Source organism: Mytilus trossulus, chromosome 3, assembly GCF_036588685.1.
Source record: "Mytilus trossulus isolate FHL-02 chromosome 3, PNRI_Mtr1.1.1.hap1, whole genome shotgun sequence".
Lineage (NCBI taxonomy): Eukaryota > Metazoa > Mollusca > Bivalvia > Mytilida > Mytilidae > Mytilus > Mytilus trossulus.
The window spans coordinates 38,788,933-38,814,284 of NC_086375.1; the positions used below are offsets into that span (position 1 = coordinate 38,788,933).

General features: G+C 31.4%; 1 protein-coding gene across 3 annotated transcripts; it reads left to right on the forward strand.

Annotated features, from left to right (window-relative positions):
• Window positions 1-993: 993 nt before the first annotated feature.
• On the forward strand, window positions 994-21,018 carry LOC134711436 (ATP-binding cassette sub-family G member 8-like). Of its 3 annotated transcripts, none has more exons than XM_063572018.1 (11): window positions 994-1,072; window positions 4,119-4,430; window positions 8,725-8,960; window positions 9,528-9,660; window positions 10,533-10,656; window positions 11,348-11,493; window positions 15,556-15,778; window positions 16,102-16,301; window positions 17,100-17,176; window positions 17,860-18,127; window positions 19,615-21,018. In XM_063572018.1, the coding sequence occupies exons 2-11, from the start codon at window positions 4,148-4,150 to the stop codon at window positions 19,878-19,880; spliced, it is 1,956 nt and encodes a 651-aa protein (XP_063428088.1). In that variant the 5' UTR covers window positions 994-1,072; window positions 4,119-4,147; the 3' UTR covers window positions 19,881-21,018. The 3 variants fall into 3 exon arrangements, with proteins under 3 accessions (XP_063428088.1, XP_063428087.1, XP_063428089.1); XM_063572017.1 differs by lacking the exon at window positions 994-1,072 and adding an exon at window positions 1,127-1,255; XM_063572019.1 differs by lacking the exon at window positions 994-1,072 and adding an exon at window positions 1,941-1,957.
• Window positions 21,019-25,352: the final 4,334 nt, after the last annotated feature.

A 25,352-nucleotide genomic window follows, 5' to 3' on the forward strand; every position in this document is an offset into this window, starting at 1 on the left:
CAAATGACGCAGACATTAACAACCATAGGTCACCGTACGGCCTTCAACAATGAGCAAAGCCCATATCGCATAGTCAGCAATTAAAGGCCCCGAAATGACAAATATAGAACCGAGGGTAATTCAAACGAGAAAACTAACGGCCTAAGGTATGTACAAAAAATGAACGAAATACAACATCTCGTTTAAAAATTATGCCTTAATAATAGAAAAATATCAATAAAAAGTAATTGAAGTTTAGATTTTGAAATATAACTTTTCTGTCTACTAGATATTAGAATAGGAAGATGTAGGTAGTATGAATGCCAATTAGACAAATATCCACCACATGGCCCACAGGTCAATTAAAACTGGGCTAATGCAAGCTTTTAAGCCTTCAACTAGCTTATTTAGAAATATAAATGATAGACGATAGATACCAACAGCGCATTCAAACTCACAAAAAAATTGCTAAAATTATTCTCTAAATTCAGAAATTATTGCTAGGTTTTTCTTAATGCGAATAATGTGACTGGTTGAGTATATTCTGATATCGGATGCATATTCTGTATGAAAGTTTTCCTAGAATCGCAACACTCGCATTTTTTCTTTATTTTTTAATAAATTGCAATAATAAATGCACGCAATTATAAATATTGAATTTACAGTAGGTTACTTAAAGACAAAATCATCTTATCCAGTTAATTCAATAAGATAAAATCGACAATTTTCTTTTTTATTTTAATGAAATTATTTTACTAAAAACATTGTTTATTCAAAATTAACTTCATCGACTCTTGACTGTATTATTTTTAACCATCAATTTTCACGCTTAAATAAGCCTTCTTTAGTAATAAAGTCCATATATTGTGTATTGTGAAAAGTAACGTTTAACACATTGACAAAGGGCTAGGCAGGTGTGATCATTTTAATAAATAAAATTCATATACAACAACCATGTCGATGAAACACTTAATAAATTTAAAGCCTAACAGCATCGATCTACAATGCCAGTGAATTTCCTTGGAGTGATGAATCGATACGTGACGTCATCATCAGACAAGTCTCTCAATGTAGAAGAATGAAAGCAACACCGGTAAGTAACACTTGTGTTTATTTCATGCTTCACATTGGTTAAAATAATTACAATGCAAATTTTTTCATACATCTGAATATTACGACATCTTATTTATTTACGACATATCTTTCTGTCTATCATATCGTTTCTGTGGATGGATTAACAACACATCTATTCAACTCTATATTAGGAAATACATGGGTAATTATCTACACATCTATTTATTGGGATTTTTTTAAATATAAAATGATTGATCAGTTATGTGTTCATTAATTTTTTTTATTGAAAATCCTACATTATTTTTTGTCATTATATATATTTGCAAGGTTAATTGAAAGATTTATCGAAGAAACGCGTAATGCTATATTATGATTAGTTTTTCCCTTAAGAAAAAAATCCGATATTTTTAGAGTTGATGCAGCTGAGAACTGTTATTTCTAAATTACTACATCACATACAATGTTTCGAATCAACCCCATAGTCACCGTATGCAACTTTTCATAGAAAATTCACATGCCATGATCAATGCGACGAGAGCTACTAGTGGAGCAGGCACTGCAGTAGCGCATCCAAAGGAAGGACGTCCGGGGGATTGGAACATTTGATATTAAAACTTAAATAGGATAACAAAGTTTTTATTTGGACCACGACGTGAGAAAAATAAATACATTAAAATACATGAAAATACATGAAAATAGATCCACAATACAAATACAGGAAAATTGTTTCCCAATCCACTATAAATAAATATGTTTAAACTAATACGTATAAAGAATAGTCTTCTAAATGTTTAAACAAATGCTAGACAATAAGTTGAAAACAGAGAATTCTTCGCTTCTATAGATTTGTACAAAGTCAATCCTTTTTATTTCAGATCAAAAATTGTTCGCAGGCACAATGAGGGTACATATGATATGTATGCTTATGTTTTTCTATTTTTTGTAAAGGCAGAAATCCAAATGACCGCCTTTGTTAAAAATTACAAATCGCACATAGTAGAACATTCTTTTTGATTCATTTTGAATTGTACAGTAAGCAGAAAAAACATTGGACGCATATTGGAATCCAAAAGATTTCCTACGTCCCATCAGACTTATATTCAGCGTGGTTTTTAAGCTTAACTGCTTGATTTCAAAGAGAAACGAAAGATACCAGAGTGACAGTCAAACTCATATATCAAAAATAAACTGACAACGCCATGGCTAAAATAAAAAGACAAACAGACAATCAATAGTACAGAAGACACAACATAGAAAACTTAAGTCTAAGCAACACCAAAAAACTGGGGGGTGATCCCAGGTGCTCCAGAAGAATAAGCAGATACTGCTCCACGTGTGGCACCCGTAGTGTTGCTTATCTTATTAAATTAACCTCTTTTGGTCACGTTCAGTTACGACAGGAATTTGGATGGCCTTGTCACGGCATTTTAAGAAAAAGAAACAATGTGCTTTGTAGCTAATATCTCGTATACTTTGGACAACGGAATTTTCACAGTGAAAGAAATTAATCCGCGTTTTTAATTCATATGATTTCCATTGCTCTGATTTTTAATATTTTACCATTTATTTTTCAATGCTTAAAAATCAATCTCCGTGAATAATTTACTCGACCAATGTTTCATTCAGATGCTGCTTGTTTTATAATTTCAACTTATTACTTTATGACATTGCCTTTTATGAAATTGAATTGTGTAAATGAATTGTGAAAATTCTATGCGAATTTACATATATAAACATTGTAACTGATTCATCCATACTCACCAGTACTGGTTGTAAACAAATTGTTAAAAATCAGAATCAGCAGAATTTAAAGTCAATGTAAAATAATGTATTTAGAAAGAAAATTTAAAAAAAGACGGTATTAAGAAAGAGAATTTTTATGAAAAGACATATCTGTCTGAAACATATTTTTGTACATGGTTAACTCAAGCATTTGTATTTATGTGTAATTTGATTTTAATGCCATTGTTCAGAAAAAAATGCAATGTTGTATTAGGAGATGAATAAGAACTAATAATTGACAAATGTTCAGATAACTTGTATCTTTAACTTATTTTAATGTGTTTTATTTTAAATACCTTTGCGGTAACGCGATGTTGATGCACAAAATTTTCGTTACTTGATGCTTGGGATATCCATGATTATCAATGAGTGATGGAGCTTAATGGAAAAGTTTACACTATAACTATTTTTTGTAAGGTCATTATGTATATCGTTAGAAACTAACATTAATATGAAAAAGAGACGGAAGATTCAAAAGGGAGATGGGTTTATAGTTTAAGAGAAACCTTATTTCGAGATTCCGTAGTATTTATGTATTACTGTATTTATATATATATTTCATTGCGATATTTCATGCACATGATTTTTTTGAAATAAAATATGTTTACTGAAGTAAAGGGAAATACAAGAGAGTATTATAAAGTAGCTTTCATCTATCTTGGCATCAGCTCGGTTTTCTGGGGCTTAAAACAGCATTTTCTTACATATTTTTAAAGTGGACACTCAACCCGAGATGGCAAAACAAATAAGACGGTCTTATATTATCAATTAAAAGTTCTTAATTTATTTAAATTCATCCAAGTATACTTTGAAACTAATAACATTGAGCGGTTACTTGGCTTGCAACCAATTCGATATGCTCAGTCGATATGTAAGTTTTTTCATAATTTACAATAATTGGTGTATCATTATAATGCATTTGTATGTTTTATTTAATGGCAAAATCCCTGTTACAGATGGTGTCCGAAAGGTTATAGATATATAGACTAATAATAGATTCCGCCATTTGTTATCGTATTTTCACTTTACATAATAATTTCTGGTTGAAAGATAGCAGAACAGTGTCATATAACCATTTCCGTTGTATCTTTTTATATTATTTAATTGCTTTCTGCAAATCAAGTATTAGACATTATGAGTAAAGTGGAAAAAGGTTGAACATACCCAATCCTTATAACGATGGTTTATTTGGGTTAGTTTTATTTATCAGACAACTTTATCAATTTATCTTTGTCTATACTGATAAATGTCTAGGGTCGATATATATTTATATCCTGTTTTAGTAATGGAGTCAACAACACAATAAGAAACAATGTCGTCACCAACAGAAGTTATTTCCAACATCGAGGAGCCACAAGAAAGGGCGCCAACTCAGACTACCTACACCTTGGAAACAAACAGACGTCTACAGATAGACCTTAGCGTCGATAAACTATGTTACACAGTGAATCCAAAGAATCTAAACTTCTTCCAGAAATTGTCCACTTTACAGATGCCATGGGAAGTAACGGAATGTTCCGGGCCACAAAAAGTCTTAGACAACGTCACATTCACAGCCAAATCGGGACAATTGCTGGCCATTATGGGAAGTTCAGGTAATTCTTCAATTACTTTAACAATTTAATATAAATATATATATGTAAACAAAACACTTAAACAATGATTTAAATGTTGATATCTTTCTATAGAATCTTGTTGGTTAAGTTATAACACTTTAGGTTCCTTTAGCTGTCAGACCACCAATTACTCCCAAAGTACAACTCAAAGTTGGAACGTTAAAGTAGCCCTACTCTGACACAGACTTGTGCTTTTGACTGTCCTTCTTAACTTAAACAAGAATTTGCAGAAATAAAACTTTTGGTAAAGGAGAAATATATTTAGACCATTTTGATTCAAAATTTGTCTATGCGTTTGCAATAAAAATTATACTAATTTAAGATTTCTAGAAAACCAGGGGTTATATTTGGCGTACCTCCGTTGGAAAGTCGCTGTTTTTTTCTTTAGAGGTATGTTGAAAATTTGCATGAAGAAAGTTGATACATTTACTATTCAGGGATATACCAGGTTTCTATGAAGCTAAACATAAGCCTTATATCTTGACTTACATATAGAAATTGGCAATGAGGGTCTGTTGAAAACAAAAGTTTACGACAAAAGGGATGATTTCAGCTTCCCAATTGTGAACTTTCAATTTCTATGTAGCAACATTCCAGCAGCACCTGCACACGGAGTATATATCTCCCAATTGATACGATATTGAATTCCCAGGCTTGTATTTCCTATCATGAATTCCTGGATAGAGGATTGCTGCTCACAAGGAAGCTATTGAACCAAGAGTTCCAGATGGTGAAGCTGAAATCACCCCTTGGTAAATTTTACGGACGCCATCATGAGTTGGTTGACCGTTATGGAATAACCGTTTCACATTTGATATCGGATATATATGTTCCTTATGTCGTTATTACAATACCATTCCCTTTTCACGAATATGTTCTTCCGAATTAGACTATTTACCGGATTTGTAATAACATAAGCAACACGACGGGTGTCACATGTGGAGCAGGATCTGCGTACCCTTCCGGAGCACCTGCTATCACCCCATTTTTTGGTGGAGTTTGTTTTGCGTAGTCTTTAGTTTTCTTTGTTGTGTCTTCTGTACTATTATTTGTCTGTTTGTCTTTTTATTTTAGCCATGGCGTTGTCAGTTTATTTTCGATCTATTGGTTTGACTGTCCCTCTGGTATCTTTCGTCCCTATTTTAAGATGAAATATTTATAAATCTGTGATAATTGCAAAAAAAATGGCTGAGCAGATAGGGATAATTAATTGGTGATTCTTGGTTTAATAGCTTCCTTGTGAGCAGCAAGTTAAATTTTGACGACGCTGATGATGAATAACATGTAGGAAATACCCAATTTGTCCAATATAAAAAATATATAATCGAAAACAATAGCGAAACAAATCAACAAACAACATATACTGAACCATTCCACATACTCTAGCCCAGGAACAGCCACTCAAAGAACTTATACGAGTTGAGTTAAACTGTCCCCTAACGTGGACATTCTGTTGTACTAGGATATTATCAAATCAGTCAATTTGTACAAACTTTGCTTATTCGAGAGGTACTTTACAATGTTGTTTTGAGATAAAGATACCAATTGTTATTAAATTTGTGATTTCATCATCTGTACAGGGTTAGACGAACTTTACGAACCTTGATATTGTCTAGGACCTTGCTGATTAAAATTGTTATTCAGCAATGATATAACTATTTATGACGTTTTATTTGACAATGTGATTGATTTCGTATCATTCTAAGGTACATGTTGACAATAATAGATAATATATACCATACACTTTAATTCGGTTTATATATCATCTGCTTAAACTAAGCTCTAACAATTCTAAACATAAGGGGAATTAAATTGGGAACAAAATAAAAAAAAAAGTTAAATTTCTGAATTTAGGATGTACTTAGGTGAAATTAAATAAATCAAGATTCTAAAATTGATACTATAAGCCAGAAGAGCATTAGTTCTGAATCAATTTAAGGTAAAAAATACTTTTAGATTTTTGGAGCTCCTTTTCAAGATATTTGATTTTTAAAATGTGGCGGGAAAAGGCTAATTCTTTTAACATATTAAGAATAGTTCATGTTTTTTAAAACACAGTCGTGTGCGTTTCATTTTTTTTCGTTTTTTTGTTTACTAATAAAATATTTTTTGTTTTCATTACTCTGGATGAAATATAGGCAGGAGGTTAAGCTAGCTATAAAACTAGATTTAACTCAATATTTTGTTCGAAAAATGCTTATTCTGAGTCAGGAATATAACAGCTGTTTTCCATTTGTTTCATTTGTTGATTTAGTCTCTGACATTTGATTTTGTCAGTTTTATGGATTTCCCTTTCTTTGAATTTACTATGTAGTTCAGTCTTTTAGTTAAGACTTTTTGCAATAACATTCAAAGAGTGACATTTCATTTACAAATGATACGTTTGGACGTATGTCTAATTGGTATACAGGGAAAACAAATTCAGAGAAAATAGAACCATGATTATAGAATTTAAAATGTATATCATATACACAGTTTATTAATACAACGAACTGCTACTTTTAGACAGAAAATTGTTCCCTTTCGTAATGTTACCATCATATAACTATCATATCAAACATATGCTACAATATTCTGGGAAATAGTGACATAATTTTATAACTTTAAAACATATATCATATACACAATCTAATGATGCAATGAATTGTTAGAAATAAAAGTTTTCCCAAATGTATTATCACCACCATACAGATATTATACTAAACTTATGCTACAATTAATGTTCTTGGAAAATAGTGACATAATTTTAGAACTTCATATATATATCATATACACAATCTAATGATACAATGAGCTGTTAGACAGAAAAGTGTTCCCCTATGTAATCCCAACACCATTAAGAGAGACGTTACGCAATCTACATGAATAAAACCTCCAGTGAACACTCCATAAAGCAAATAACTTGTATATGTCACAATTGACGTAGTTCGACGTAGTTCGTCTGGAAGTCGGTAATAAACAAACGTTATACTTGGATGCATGTATATATAGATTTGTAAAGCAAAAGTAAGTTACCATATATAGTCTGTCATGGGCATGGTATTACTCTAAACAGTATGACTAAAAAATCTATTCTTCCGAGGAATCGTATTTGCGTCACTGGATTCCATTTACTAATTATTGGCCTTGGTAACGAATAGAACCATAATTAAACCAAAGTATCCACTTTTTATATCTACAAAGATGTACTTTTGCTAATATAAGATATATAATTGTAACTGTTTCATAGACAATTGAACAGTTGTGCTTTCTGGTATGGATAATATCATTACATGCATCACTTATATCAGAATGCAAAAAGTAACATAACAAAAATACGGAACTCCAATGGAAATTATTAAATTAAAATCCTCTAATAGTTGACCAAATCAAAAGCTCTAACACATCAAATGAATGGAAAACAACTGTCATATTCTTAAATTGGTACTGCCATGTTCTTATTTAATTAAAATTAATACGAATGTATAGAACATAGCCAGTACGTTACTTTTACACCACTGGGTCGATGGCACTGCTGGTAGATGTTTCGTCTCCGAGGGTATCACCAGGCAGCCCAGTAGTCAACACTCCGGTGTTGACATGAATTTCAATAATGTGGTCATTTTTATAAATTTCCGGTTTACAAAACTTTGTTTTTTTGAAACACTAAGGATTTTCTTATCCCAGGCATAGATTAACTTAGCCGTATTTGGCATTTTTGGTCTTCAATGCTCTTCAACTTTTTACTTGTTTGGCTTTATAAATATTTTGATATGAGCGTCACTGATGAGTCTTAAGTAGACGAAACGCGCGTCTGGCGTACTAAATTATAATCCTGGTACCTTTGATAACTTTTACTCTCCCATTCAAAAAAATTGTGCACCAAATTTTCCTAAACATTATGCTTTACAACTTATACTTGTTTCTGTGACTTCTCATGACGAATGATGCGTGCATAACAGGATATGGTTACTTTGTCGACTCATTCGATATCGCTCGTTTTGAAGTTTCCTCAGTGTGTTGTGTTTTACCTTGATTTTAATCTTCTTAATGTATTTTTGAAATTCAAACATATGTTAACTAGTGTTGCTTTTATTTAAGCATACACATTGTTGCTCCTTATCGTTTTGTGTTTCCACTATTTGCATGGGAGTCACTCACTGGTCATGCAGATAATGAGGAAAAACGAATGTTCGTCTCGAGAACTGAAAGAAGATCGATTTGTTTGATAAAATTACCAGGTTTTTCTTTTATTTTCTTGACCATGATTAAATTCTTTTCAATCGTTTTTCAGGAAGTGGTAAGACAAGTCTGTTAGATGTATTGGCAGGACGTATTACAGTTGGTGAGATACTTGGTGATGTCTTTCTGAATGGTGTTCAACAGAACAATTCCATGATTAGATCGTTCTCAGCATACGTTAAACAAGACGATAGACTGTTACCTCATCTGACGATAAAAGAAACACTTATGTTTGTTGCAGAATTAAAGCTACCGACAACATTTACGAGTAAAAAAATAGAAGACAGGGTAAGGCCATTTTTTTTTGTATTTTGTATTCTGAGATTTTTAGATTGATTATTTTATGGTGGACAGGACAGGCATGATGAACAAGTTATACATTTAAAAAAAAATGTGACATACATGCTTTTCGGAATCTGATGTACAGTAGTTGTCGTTTGTTTATGTAATATATACGTGTTTCTCGTTTCACGTTTTTTTTTATAAAGATTAGACCGTTGGTTTTCCCGTTTAAATGGTTTTACATCAGTAATTTTGGGGCTCTTTATAGCTTGTTGTTCGGTGTGAGCCAGGGCTCTGTGTTGAAGGCCGTTCATTGACCTATAATGGTTTACTTTTTTTTTAATTGTTATTTGGATGGAGAGTTGTCTCATTGGCACTCACACACATCTTCCTATATCTTTTTTTCTATGAAATAATACAATCTGTTTCGTTTCGCGTTCGGTCTATAATTTAAGACAAGGCACTATTGTGTAATTGAATATTTAGAAAGTGTACAACCTCTCCTAAATGTGTACGTAAACTACTCGTATTTTGTTTCACTGTTGTCTGATTTAACAAATATATAATCATAAGGTAGACAGTGTGATAGCCGAACTCGGATTAAGACATGTATCAAATTCAAAAGTTGGAAATGCAGAGAGCCGTGGTGTGTCTGGTGGTGAGAGACGTCGTGTCAGTATTGGAATACAGTTATTGCTCGATCCAAGTAAGTCTTTCCCATGTATCAACTATCTATCTGCATGCTTTACAAGGTTTTGTTAGGCACAGGGAACTCTTCGTTCTCTTGCGGACTTTAAACAATCTTCTATTTAAAAAAGAGAAGCGAAAGAATACCGAAGGGACAGTTGAACTATTAGATTGAAAATAAACTGACAACGACCATGGCTAAAAAAGAAAAAAGTCAAGCAGACATACAAGTACACAAGACACTACATAGAAAACTATAGACTAAGATTAATTAAGATAAAAACGATCGTGCGTCAGCAGTCTTTTTCTTGATTTATGTTCATTAGAAATGTTCAAATCTAAACATATTAAAGGCGAGTATAAACACGTAGAAGCTTTAGGAGTGGAGCAATCTATAATTCAATAACGTCTTGTCTAACATATCCATTATAAAAAAACCCAAACACATTTAACTTCATTCTTTCCAATTCTTTAACGTGTAGGGTCAAGTTAAAAAATTAACGGGTAGTAATGTATAAGAAGGTTTCCTTCCCAGAATCTACAGACCTGCTGTTGTATGATAAAGTTGAGAATGGAAGTGTGGAATGTGTCAAAGCGACAACAACCTGATGTCTTTATCACCGATCTAGTTGATTTTAACATGATCATTATGACGGGTATGAATAGGGGAAATAAACAACTGGGCATTCCAGAGCATATGAGTTTATGCTCGCATATGAATATAGGGTTCTACTTTCTCAACCTGCAATATTCTCTGTAATATTTTTCTAAGCTATCATTTGTTTTATTAATTTCATCCATAGTCCTGCTTGCCATTCGAGTTCTGATTTTGAATAGTCCAGCTTTATGCTATTTTTTTTTTAATTTATATTCATTATGTTCTAATTACAGGCATTATTTTCCTCGATGAACCAACGTCAGGTTTGGATGCTTTTACAGCTCATCATCTGGTCGAAACTTTAGCAAAGATGTCAAGAAATAACAGGACAGTCATAATGTCTATACATCAACCAAGGTTGGTATTATCGCGTCTTGCATTTTAGGCCATCATTGGTATTTGATTACTATTTAAGCAGATAGAAAATACCAAAGGATACGAAGGTAATGGAACATTAAATTCAAAACAAACCCGTTAACAATCTGACCTATGAAAAGGTTTTTAATTCTTTTTGATATGTTTTAAACATTTACATAAAAAGGGAACTATAGCACCTGTCCTAAGTCAGGAATCTGATGTACAGTAGTTGTCGTTTGTTTATGTAATATATACGTGTTTCTCGTTTCTCGTTTTGTTTATATAGATTAGACCGTTGGTTTTCCCGTTTGAATGGTTTTACACTAGTAATTTTGGGGCCCTTTATAGCTTGTTGTTCGGTGTGAGCCAAGGCTCCGTGTTGAAGGCCGTACTTTAACCTATAATGGTTTAATTTTTAAATTGTTATTTGGATGGAGAGTTGTCTCATTGGCACTCACACCACATCTTCCTATATCTATATGACTGTGATTTGTATCGATATACTTATCTAGACAAGTTTGAATATGGATAAATATGTAATTTTATTGAAATGAAGGTAAAGTTCAGAATAGTTAGTTTCATCGGGAAGAACGTCGACCACATTAGCACATATATAATGATTCATTGATACATTAATGACTGAAAAAGAAAATGATAAAAAGCATGATTATCTTTTCTTTTTCTTTTCCAGGTCTGACATATTTGAGCTGTTTGATCGAGTTATGATTATGACAAAAGGAAATGTTGTTTATAATGGCGAAGCCGCAAAAATGGTTGATTATTTTACAAATCTTGGATATCCTTGTCCTCATTTAACAAACCCTGGAGATTATTACAGTGAGTAATATTTATTAAAAGCAATGCTTTGTTTGAGTGTAGTCGTAATTACGAAACCTACAAATGTATATGATCACTAGCAATGCTTTGTCGTTTTGATTGTCGATTTACAATCGATATGAACAAAAGCGAATACAAATGAACTAAAAGAAAGAGAATATACCTGATTTATTTTTCTATGTTGTGTCATATGTACTATTGTTTATCTGTTTGTCTTTTTCATTTTTAGCCATGGCGTTGTCAGTTTGTTTTATGTTCATGAGTTTGACTGTCCCTACGGTATCTTTCGTCCCTCTTTTGTTCTAGTAACCTCAGTGTTGATAGGCCAGTAATACAGTAGATGAACTAATTATGCCACTCGGTCACCGAGGTACTTTGAAAACTATGCATGACAAGTCCACCCAAGATTAGGTTTCCCGCAGTTGTAGTTGATATCGGTCAATAGAAGTGTTAGAAAACTAATGTCAAACTTATTTCGCATCAAAATTACATGTACTATTGAGCGTTCTTCAAATCTTTAATAAGGTTGTGTTAATGATTTCACATAACTAACTGAAAATAAATGTTTTGATCTGTTTCATTTTCCAATCTTATGGCATTATATATGTTTATTTTTTTTATCTTCTGAACTTTTAATTTTTTTCTAAATTGCTATGCTATGTCTTGACAAAAAGTCGTAGTATATATAAATATTTAATCTCGGCTTTCCGTCTCTCTAGTTTTCTTTGCCTTAATATAACACCGATCTCTGGTATGTTATCAAGTTACCTTTATGTTATACAAACCATAGCCAACTGATTTACCACAAATTAGATTATGTCTAAACCATTACTGCCTTTAATAAGTCACATGTTCGACTGATTGGATTATATCATCGATTTTTAAGGTTATAACGTGCTAAATTAATGAATACTGCCCCGTATAATAAATAGTGATCGCCCTGAAGACGTTCTAAGATATATTCATTAATACTTAATAAGATATATTGGTATTGACATTATGGCTATAATGAAACAACCATCCAGAGTTTAAGTCTGTAAATTATTAATGAATCTTTACTACGCAAATTACATGTTCTTAAATTGCTGCAGATATCTGTAATAATTACATATCAATAGGTTAGTAACTTTTGCTTTAGAATTAATAGCTTGCTTTTTTTTTATCAAAAACAAGGGCCAAAGCTTCCCGAAAAAACAAAAACTGACCGCCACGATATAGATAATTGAAATGCACAATACTTCGTCTATATTTTCGTTATGATCTGTGTATTGCTGTACTTAAGAATATCAGAAATATCTATAACAGTTATAGTGGCATTTGTTTTGATTTAACTTGGAATGTTTTTTAAGTAAAGATCTTGTATTCATACCGTGACATTTATTATTTGCATTATATTCAGTTATTCAGTTGTTATCGAACAAGTAAAAACACAAAAATACTGAACTCCGAGGAAAATTCAAAAAGGAAAATCAAAAATCAAAAGGCAAAATCAAAAGTCCAAACACATCAAACGAATGGATAACAACTGTCATATTCCTGACTTGGTACAGGCATTTTCTTATGTAGAAAATGGTGGATTGAACCTGGTTTTATAGCTAGCTAAACCTCTCACTTGTATGACAGTCGCATCAAATTCCATTACATTGTCAACGATGCATGAACAAAACAAACATACTCAAAGAGTAAAAATGTCAAAAATAGGGGTACAACAGTCAATATTGTGTTATCATCTTAATATCACTATATAAACAACAAATGTAACAAAGAAGCACAAAAAGGCATACATCAAATTTAACATTCTCATTTTGCTTTTCTTATACGGCTGAATTTATCTATGTAAAGTCTACCCATAAATAATAGAAGGTTTTCATAACTGGTGTAAAATTGCGCGTTTGAAATTCGCACAGGTAGACATAAAAATAATTTTGTCGTATGACAACATACAAATGACGAAAGACAAATGATCAATTTCTATGCAAATCGATTAAATAAACTAATTTGACTATTAATGTTGGTACATGTTAAATTCACCACTTATTCCATCTTTCATTTATTTCCATTGCTAGTATTTTGTTTATTAACATACTGTATGGGGATTGAGTTGTTCTATAATTGATAAAACTACCTCCCTGAATTCTGTATAACTAGGTACAAAACTAATTGATTATAGAATTAAACATTTTGTTATCCTGCTACCCCGAAAAAATCAGGAATGTAAATTGATAATTTTCGTCCGTCAATCATGTTGTCTGTATGTCCTAAACAAATGGTTTCTTATTATAACGCGAGTTTCTTTGGCTTGTTTCGAAAAAACGTTGATAACGATGAAAGACATAGCGAAGGGTGTCAACAAGTTAAAGATCAAGGTCAAAGTTACTAAAACATATCTTTGGAAATGTTAGTTTCGGGATGGTACCCTACTATGAACTATTACACATTTACACAGGTGAAAAGTTAGCAATAAGGGTACATTAGTATGTGTACATGTGAGCATACTACTAAATGTTGGAACAATAAAAAAAAAAAAGGAAATAATTTTATCTACTTAGTTAGTAACATGCATAACGGAAATCAGTGCCCTCTTTTTACTTGTTTTGACTGTTTCTCTTTTTTTTTATTCGCTGCATTTATATTTGTTGGTGGTTAATCTGGAAGAAGTTGATTAAGTTAACACTTTTTGGTATCCATTAGAGGCATATATTATACTGTGATAACATTAAAACAATTTTTAAGCAAAAATGTGAGTTGCAATATAATTTGTGTCCTTCGGTTTATTCCAGAATGAAACAAAGAACGTCTTAGATCAATGAGTCACGAGTTCCCCCTCAAAGTTTTAATTCATATAAGCTCTTGTGAAACTCATAAATGTTAAAATTTACGTGATGTATGAATGTTTTAACAGCAACAACGTGTTCCGTATTTTACAGTTTGATCTTAAGATGAAAAGAAAGGATTAAATAACATTACCAAAGTTTAAATGTCATACTTTATAGTGTTTATCATTTACTCAATTAAAATTTTCTCGTCTCATGACACGATACCATAATCTTGTTCCTTTAAACAGAGGCAGTTGTTTCGTGCGAATGAATTAATATGTGGAATGTAACATACTTACACAGTGGAAAAGTTACATATATTGTGTGTTAATTATTATGAGTGTGACTTAAACAAGTAAAATGATATGATTTGGTATCTTGACACTGTGCATTTCCCATCTCTGCTGCATGGTCAATTTGTATGTTTTTTTTTCAATAAGAATTCGCCCCTCCCGCACTTTGCCTTTCAGTAGTGTTGTATACCTACATTTGATTGATCACTGTTATATCGTGTGTGTAACATTGGTAAACAATTATTGTTGTTTTTATTGCACATTTCGATTATGGAAAAATTAAAATTTTGGATTGCTGAGGTAGCAATATACACTGATCATTCACCATCTGTTCATCCGTTTGTCTGACATAACGTTGTTACATCTTTCTCTTTAATAATTTTCAATATTTAAGTATTGGATTTTCAAATGTCATTTGAATGGATATGCATCCCCTTTTAAACCAAAGTGGCGGATCCAGATTTTGGTTTATAAGGGGGACCCACTGACTGCATAATATAGGGTCTGCTCCAGTCATGCTTCAGGAGGGACCCATGCCACCTTCCCCCCTAAATCCGACTCTGAACCTTTACTCTATGTTAATAATTTTTCCATAGAAATTTTCTTAAAAAAGCCATTGATCATCTCCTTGACCATGTTTCAATTCAAATAATGACATATTCGAGCGCTTGGTTGAACATTTACGAAGTTAAACTTGAAAATGCCAATCGATTTACCATAAGGGCTGATACGAATTTACGAGCTCTGCTCATATATTTCTACTTTTACTGCCTTTTAAAAGTGATTCACACATTGTTGATACCTTTTATGGCAACTTATCCGTTTTCCTGTGTATATATGTATTATAGACTATTATACTCTGAAGCATAATAAGTGTTGCTTTTGTAGTTTGATTAATTTCAGTTCCCTCCAACACTTTCAAAAGTTTTGTATGCTGTAATTTTTACTTCCAGTTGATTTGGTTACCTTGGATCCGTCATCAGAAGAAACGGAAATGTCCAGTAAACAAACAATGGAGAATCTGTTACAGAGTTATACACAAAAGAGGTCCGTTGTGTCAGAACAAGATATATCAGTTCACACAGAAGAAGAGGTTCCAATGATGGACATGTTGAACATGATAAATAAGTTCAGTCAATCACCAGGATATTTTAGACAGTTTTCCGTCTTGTTCAGGTATGTCCTTTTGCATTACAAATGTACATTTAAACATCATCATATGTTTTTACTACCAGGGTATTACTAGTACCTTTTAAACCAATACTTCTAGTTGAATAAAAAATTAGAAAAAATCCTATAACCATTGTATTGAGGGATATGTTTCATTCACACCATTGAATTCACTTTTGATAAGCATGTAAGATCACTAGTATATTACTATTTTCAGACTTGCTTTTAAACTACTTATAGCTTTAAGAGTCAATTCGAAAGTTCTTCATCTTTGGGGTTACAAATATAACTTCACATGTTCATTAATCTTTCTGTTTCTTTGCTGACAGGCGATGTACACGTAATATATTAGAAGATTACCTTAACCTATCAGCACAGTTTATCCAGGCGTTTGCCATGTCTTTTGTTGTTGGTTTGGTTTATTATAAATTGGCATATGGTCAGAGTAATATACGTGATTGGTTTGGTCTAATGTACATCCTGGCGGCATTATACCCTTATATGGTCATACTTGATGTTATAGCCCAATGTAAGTTTAGAAAAATAATAAAATACGGAGGTGATTTCTCCATTTACTTATGTTTTTTTCGATTGTAGACAATTTAAATTAAGATAACTGAAAATGATTCCTACATGACAAATATGACCAGATTGCTGCGTATAAAATACAATTAACTGGTTGCAAGGATGACATTCATATTGACCCGTATATATTCTTGATTCAAATTTATCAAATGTTTTGACAAATACTGAACAAAAATAAGTCTCAAACTTTCAAACGTTGATATTAATATGAACAGTTGATACATATTTTATAAACCTACAGTTGATTGAAGTTAATCAATAGCACACAAAATGATGAGCCTTCATGGATGACACAGCCTTGGAATGAACATGAACGATACCGTTTACTTTCTGTTATTCAATTGTTTTAATGTGTACCTTGCATCATCTTCTTTCTAACCCGTATAACGAATTTTAACATCATATTTTATCGAATTTTTGTTTTTGTTGTTTTGATCTCTTGCATGTGCACCAACTTGCTGACAAAATAGAGGTAACTTTTATGCTTGATGATATCAAAAAAGTAAATTCACAAATATACCGAACTCCAATAAAAACTCCCTTATCAAATGGCAAAATCAAAAGCTCAATCAATCAAACGAATGGAAAACAAATGCAGGCAGTTTCTTATGGAGGAAATTGGGGATTAAACCTGGTTTTATAGCTGGCTAAACCTCTAACGTGTATGACAATCGCATCAAATTCCTTTAAATAACAAAAAAAAAAAAAAATTCCGAAATAATATATTTGTTTTAATTTCTAGATCACAATGAAAGAAACTATTTGTACTGTGAGCTTGAAGATCATCTGTATGTTATAGGTCCTTACTACTTTGCGAAGGTAGGAAATGTTTACATTGAATTCAAATTCAAAGATACCACGCTTATACTTAAGTACGTCTGAAGCACATTATGCTTGTATAATACTTGTCAGTATCGCTCAAAACACATTTGCTAGATGGCCAAACTAATCTTGCCGATATGTTTACAAGCACAACGGTATTGGTTCCTTTCTTACTTTGATTTGCAAATATTTCTAATTTTTCAAAAGAAGTGCACTCATTTTTTGTTGACGATGAATAGATATGAGATATTCTTAGAAAGTCATTTTGAAGAATGACAGTTACATTTGGGACATATTGAAAAAAAAATATAACTTGTGATCTTCGGTCTTTTGCTTAATTGAGATACAGAAATGATGAGAAGTTTGCATAAATTAAAACATTGACCTATGTGTCCACTGGTAGAGCTGGTTGTTCTATAATTGGCCACACCAATATCATTTCGAAAATACAAAATATAATTTTATGATCCCCCTCCCCCAAAAAAGATATGATCTAATAATAAATTGTTTATGTATAATTGGCGAATTCTAGTCAAAGTCGAGAGCTCAGATCTTTTTTAATTTTAATTTTAACAATACAAATACAAACATATGATCTATCTTGTTTTAAATATGTCTTATGTGGTAATACATTTGCATTGGACATGATGTTAAGACTTATTATTTTATACTTCTTTCAGATTTTTAGTGAGCTGCCGTTACATACATTCTACGTCATAGTTTATGTTATACCAGCGTATTTCTTAGCTGGACTTACAAATGACGTTTCAGTATTCTTTCAAGTGTTTGGATTATTATACCTGATGATATACTGTAGCAGATCACTTGCTATGCTGTCATCGGCAATATTACCTAACTTTCAACTCTCATGCTTTTTTGCTCAGACTTTCTTTTCAATGTTTATTATGTCGGCAGGATTCTTCATCAACTTGGATAATATATTTTCAGGTCAGTATATTAAAATTGGAAATAGACTAATAGACGTCGGAATTATATGATATTTGGGATTATTTTTACTTTTTGTTTGCCAATATACTTGAATCAGCATTTTAAAACTAGAAAATCCGATAACGGCCTTCTAAATCGATCATTCAGAATGCATAGTCCTGTATAAACTCTTATTTATCACACAAACGTAGAACGTATTTACTCAAAATTCTGTATAGATTTTATAGAGAATACGTGAACTATAAAAAATAAACACTTTATCATTGTTATACATATGTACTTAAATAATATAGACTATTCAGACAAGCCAGTGCAAACATAAAAGTATTGAATAAAGGTTTTTTTTCGCACGATGAACGTGTTTTTAAACCACAATTTGAAGAGAATGTGAGACATAAAATAACTGATACAGACATAATATATTTGGATAAATTTGACAATGAAAATAAAATAGTTCAAAAACAAAACAATAAAATCTGAAACTGAAAACTTATCTGAGGGAAAAAAATAAGTTGTATATTTTAGAACAACACGAAGTGTAATATTATCTATACAGTATGTCGAAAGCCTAAAGTGTTCCTAATGCAATATCAAACACCGAACCTGCTCGTAAACGGTTAAATCATAATGAAAAAAAACCGAAAAGGTCACAAACATTTAAGTCAATACGGAATAAACGAAACCAAACAGCGACTTAAAATAACTAAACTTTTAAGCAGAATAATGCAACAGGAACAGCACATTGCTTTGAAAAGTGGACACCAAAATTGAAAAAAAAATCATCAAAGGTTGAAAACAGTAAAATAAGAGCTTAAATTAGGGAAGAATCAATGAGTTACCTCATTTGTCAAGTATTAAGGCATAACATGGTAACAAACAAAAACTGAAAAATGTCAAGCACGCAAAAGTAGCGGGACTGGGTGCATAAAAGATTATAAACAGAAAAAACAAAATATCAAAAGTAGTACACAAAACAGTACAAACGAAAAATGTGGTCTCGCAAATATAGTAAACACAATAGTTATTAAAGGTACCAGGATTATAATTTAATACGCCAGACGCGCGTTTCGTATACATAAGACTCATTAGTAAAGCTCAGATCAAAAAAGTTGTAAAACTAAACAACTATAAAGTTGAAGAGCATTGAGGGCCCAAAATTCCAAAAATTTGTGCCAAATACAGTTAAGGTAATCTATTCCTGGGATAAGAAAATTCTTATTTTTTCGAAAATTTCAAAGTTGTGTTACAGAAAATTTATAAAAACGACCACATAATTGATATTCATGTCAACACCGAAGTGTTGACTACTGGTCACAAAACAGACATGTTTAGCCTGTTATGAGAAGTGTCACAAATCTACTACTCAATATACCGCTCAAACACAACCACTATTCTATTACCTTTTAGTAACACATTTATAAAAAAAAATATGATATGAATCTTAACAGCAAACAGCCTAACTAATGTATAGACATTTCTTTTTTCAGGTTTACAATGGGTGTCAAACATTTCTTACTTAAAATGGGGCTTTCAAGGTTTAGTGTATGCTGAAATACCAAAACTAACTTTTGAATGTAGTGTAAACGCTACAGTACCTTGCATAGAAAATGGGGATCAAGCTATTATACTTTATGCCTTGGATGGCGGCTCTGTTCTGGAATCTGTATTAGCTATCTTAGGATCTATATTTGCATATTTGTTATTATATTTTATATGTTTGAGGTTTATTCCACAAAAGCCACATCAAATGTAACGCCAATCACATCTTTGATAATTAGTATACAACGACAAATTGATTACATATCAATTCTCATATTTATTAGAACGGGTTAATTTCTTATTGACTGAATTATATTGACCACATGATTTCGTCATTACTAATGATTGATATTATATATCGAAAGCAGATTATCTGTATAAGTCTTGATCGAGAACCTTTTTGATCACGTCTTATGCAGATATTCTGTATTTTTCTCTCAATGAGTGCCATTCCATTCCGTTCCATCTCGTATCGATTTTGACATTTTCTTTATGTGGAATTAACTGCTTTTTCATGTTTTAATCTGCTGAAAATCAGTACCATAATGTAGTTAAAATTCATTCAAAACAACATTTGTTCATTCCAGTAACGAAATGTTCATTAATCAAAATCGGAAATATACTGTACTACTTATAGTTCAATAAGAGGCGGGGTATTAAAGGTTTTGCATTAGCAGGAAAGAATGACAGTAATAAATATGGTACTAAACAACAATAAATAGTATTCAAACAGCAATGGCATCGATCAAGAGAAAATCAAATTGAAACATGCAACAGATTCTGTGCTCGCAGTTCATTTTGTGCAGATTACAGACTGGAAATTTTGAACATAAATGAAAAGATATGGAATGATAGTTTGGTTACCAAAACAGTTGAAGAGCTATTTAACCGAAAAGAACAAATAATAGCCAAATAGCTGAAATAGCCAAAAATTTACGGCATTTTTCGAATAAAATGAATTAGCGTGTAATTTTATTTCTTATTATTTTAAGGCAATGTTTAAATGTGTGCACACGTTTTGTGTTATTTAAAACAAATGATCCATTTTAATATTTAAAAAAAAACATTATCAATTGCCATAGTTATTTCATATATAATTTGGTCGAGTTAATTGTTGGTAGACTTTTAATTCAAGATAATAACATCCACTCAGTAGTTTCTGTAATAATTCTCTGTTGGTAAATTTTATATATATTATAAAAGCTTAGGTTGTAAATCCCCCATCCGAAACCGCCTTGATATAAAATTATGAGATGTGGTATGATTGCCAATGAGAAAGATATCAAAAAGTGCCCAAACGATTGAAGGTAAGTCGGCTCATATATGTTCACCAAAGTTAAAGATTGGAGGCACTTTTCTAAATGTTATAACCTTAATCCTTTTTTCGTTTTTGCAAAAAAAAATAACATTGAGACTTTCAATCAACAACAAAAATGTATCCTTACAGCTAATACATTAATGCTAGCAAGACAAATCTTTGTTTGGCTTGCTTGCTTTGCTTGTATCAATGTTTGCTCAAGCATGACAATTAAGATAGGCGGGGCTTCATCATGTATACATCATACTTAAATTTTATTGGACGTTATGTTTGAAGTTAAGGACACTAAATTTTAAAACATCACAGGATGACAAATATAAAGCACAATCGTAGAAATGGAAGCCAAAAAAATGAATTTGTTTTTTCTCGAAGATATGCATTTTCATCATCCAACTTAAAAGACTGTCGTCAAGTACTTTTAGAAAAATAAAATAGCTATTCGAACACACCTACTCTGATTTAGTGATTCATTACATAGGTATTTCATTTGACCCATATGTGTCATCTTTTAGTACTGTGATTTTTTTATGTTATAAAGTCAACCTGTAGCTTTGCTATATAAAAATGATAGAATCTGAAGCGAGATGATGTATCAAATGTTCTTCCTTTGTACGTTTTTTAGACAAATTATTCATCTCAAACACACCCTAACATAAGAGGGTTCGCTCGATTTTCTCTTTTTGATACAAGTGTTACAAATCTTTTTTTTTTTTTTTGAGTCACGTTATGGAAGGACAGACACAGAAATAAGTAAACTTATATATTGATATGTTCTCTGTCCGTATTAATTTAAACAAAAAAATGGAGGTATTTTCTTCATCCAACTTGATAGATAACCATGTCGTCGACTTGATATCTAACTGTTCTGCTTAACTATGTAATAGATAAATTGAAAACTTATGCAAATGGTTGGGTTTTTTTTACAATAAAACACTTCGTATTTGAGAAGAAAATTGTTATTTTATTTGTTTCTATTCACTTTAAAAAAAATTCTTACTAAAGTAAACATAACAGAAAGCACTTATCGCCTTCTCTATAAACAAAGAATAATCAATTTGAGGGTTTACAAGCAAAATTAATCAAAAGTGCGCAATATTCCATAACAATAGACATAATAAATAAATGGGATACATTAAATCAACCCCCTACTTAAGTTATCCCTTTTATTAGAAAATCAAGTGCACCTTCTTACTTTAGGGTGTGTTTGAGATTAATATTAATATATTTGTCTTGCTAGCATTAATGTATTAGCTGTAATTGTTAATATACTTAATGGTGATATGTGTACAAATCATTATCATATTTCAAAGGGCTTTCATTCATCTTTCCGTTTTGGGAAAGATACAAAATTATGTCAATGACGTTTCAAGTTTTTGAAATCGATGACATTGTTGTTATTGTTTTCATGAATCTGTCAGGGTAACAGTCCAATCGTGGCCAGTGTATTTGCATATGTAGGCTACTTCATTTATTAAATATTTGTACAGTTTTTGAATTATTATTTGAGCTAATCTTAACGAAGAATCAATGTTAATGACGTTTCAATATTTTGAAATCGAAGACATTGTTTAACAAAGATATATATGTTCAATATCAGTGTCGGGGAAACAAAATAAGATTACACGTCTTTTTTTTTTCATTAACTGTTGTTAATCATTATTGTTTAAAGATAAATAATGAATATATTCTGATTTCTTTGTTAAATACAACTTTTGCTTTGCCAAATGAAGTTTTATTATTTTAAATTTAAAATCAGCATTTAAAGTAGAAACAATCAACAACAATTTGAGTGCTACTGATTTAGTTTATTGAAAAATTAACTTCATTTTAGGTCTTTTGGTTAAAGAAACATGTTATCGAGCAAAAGATTTATTTCTGTACTAAACAGAGGATGATGGCTTTTTTTTATTGCGGATTTTTTATTTGTTTTGCAGTAATTGATTATATAACAAGAACTTGTTTACTTTAAGTGTTAGTATTACAATCAAAGTATTATTTGTATATTCGGCCTTCATGTGTCAATGGATTGGTATGATTTCTTTTTTCTTTTTTGGAAAGCATTTTTATTGACCATTACATGACTGAAAAAGAAGAAAAACTAGGTCTTAAGATGATATCGAAATAGATTCTTAACAAAGGTCGTCATGATGAGCTTTTGAACCGATTTCTATATCATTTCATACATTTTAGTTGTTAAAAAGTTGATGACATTTGGAATCTTCAATTTTAGAAATTTAAGAATATTCTATTTAAAGAAAGCTTCTTTCGCGATGCTAGAATAAGAAACTATAATTACACTAGTAAAACAAATATAGAAATAACATGCGACAAGTTAAACATCTTAGAGACCATATCTTAAATCTAAACATGAAGCGATTTGAAACCCTTTACAAGGCAGTATACAAAGTTTATCTGGCTAAATATAGGAGCGTTATAGTTTTGATTAAGTCGTAAATACATCATAATGACAAAATATTTATTTTTAATTTGTAGTGATCCAATTTGTGTATTGCTATACAAAGCATTAACTGTATACCTGCTACTGTTCTTTGTAATTAGACGATGATTAAGATTATATTTGGAATAGAATTCTTCAAAAGGTACACAGATGTTTATTGCTTCTTTTGAAATCTTGTTTCAAATGAATCCGCATACCCTATGACTAATGACTTTGGTGCAATAAAATTAACGGTACCAATTTTCTTGCACCAGATGCGCATTTCTACAATAATGCGCATATTTTGGACCTTCTACGTCAGTTCTAACCTTTTTACATATTCCCCGACTAGTGCTTGCAATATTGTTTGCTGATTCTCCAACCTTTTATATTGTTGAGCATTATTTTATTGTTGATTTATTTGTTGTCTCGTTATAAAAAAAGAATTAAAATATTGTTACAATGAAGTTGTAGAACTTTTATTAATAAAATGTTATTTATTGTTTGGTGTTTTCTTACTTGTATGTGACATTGGAGAGAATAAAATACAGAATGGAAATGGGAAATATGTCAAAGAGACAACAACCCGATCTAAGAGCAGTCACAGGCCACCAAAGGTCTTCAATTATTTCCAGTAAGTCAAGCAAAAATAACCTCTTTAGCAGAAAAGACTAAGTGATGTTTTAAGCTTATTACATTGCACACGAGAAAATAGATATATATTTCCGTTTTTTAAGTGTTGTATTTCACACACGATGAGATATATAGAAATATATATCCTGTTTTAAAACAAATTTTCATGTGAAATAAGATGCGTATGTTGTACATTTATTAATAAGTAAAAAAATTGAATTTTATTTTTGAAACGATATTCCTAAAATCTTTTAGAAACTTTGTAATAAAACTAATTTTTAAATTGTCTACATATAGTTCTTGTAGGCGAACTTATTTGTTTATATACATGTTTATTATGCTATGTTTCCTGCATTTGAGATTAAGTAAATATACCAAAGGAACGTTAAACAGATATGCATGTGCGACAAAAGTATTAAAGTGGTATTTTTTCAACATACACGAACAATGCATAGTCACCGTGTAGAACGCCACATGCGGGGTGTCGGCTATGTTTGACATGGGGTGACAATTTTGAAGCGACAAAAAAGTAACAAGGTAAGTTCAAGCATCAAAATTTCTTATTTTAAGAACTCTCAGTACCATATAATGTATTGCACGGAAGGAACCGCAACGTAATTTATTTCCTGAAAGCAGAAGCAGTCGGTTTCAGTGCTCAGTTTTCTCAAACACCTCGCCCTAGTTTTCCGTGTTGCAGATTTTGAGGCTTTATATGCAAGTTTCGGTATAAAAAACTACTTTACACAACTACCCTCCGTATTATTTATATATCATTGTATTCCTCTCATGGACTTCTACCAAATACCAGTTTCTTAGTAAAAATTAATTGGTTTTAAAACTATTATTCATCAAAATATTAAGTGTCGCTCGGGGTGTCAGATTTTGCATGTCAAGGGGTAGAGGCTTGTCATAAAATAATATATATTTGCATGTAAATTAGTCTTCATATGAATCAATTTAATTCAAACACAACTTCTATATGATGACAAAATAAGGGTACTTCATTTTGCCTGTTTTAGCTGTTAAATGATTTCATTTCCTTTTCAGTCTACCATGGTCAGACAAAAGTCCAGGCTATGACTCAATAAACCCAAACCTGGTGGAAAATCACAATACAGTCCTCAATATAAGATATGCCCGAAACCTCCATCAGCCAAACTGCATCATACTTCATCACCAGGTTTATCTAAAAATCAGTCGTGCACGCCGTAAAAATTCATCACTCAAAAAAAATTTAGAATACTCTTTCCAAAGAAACACTCACCGGCATCTTTTTCATCAAATGGCAACAAAACTTT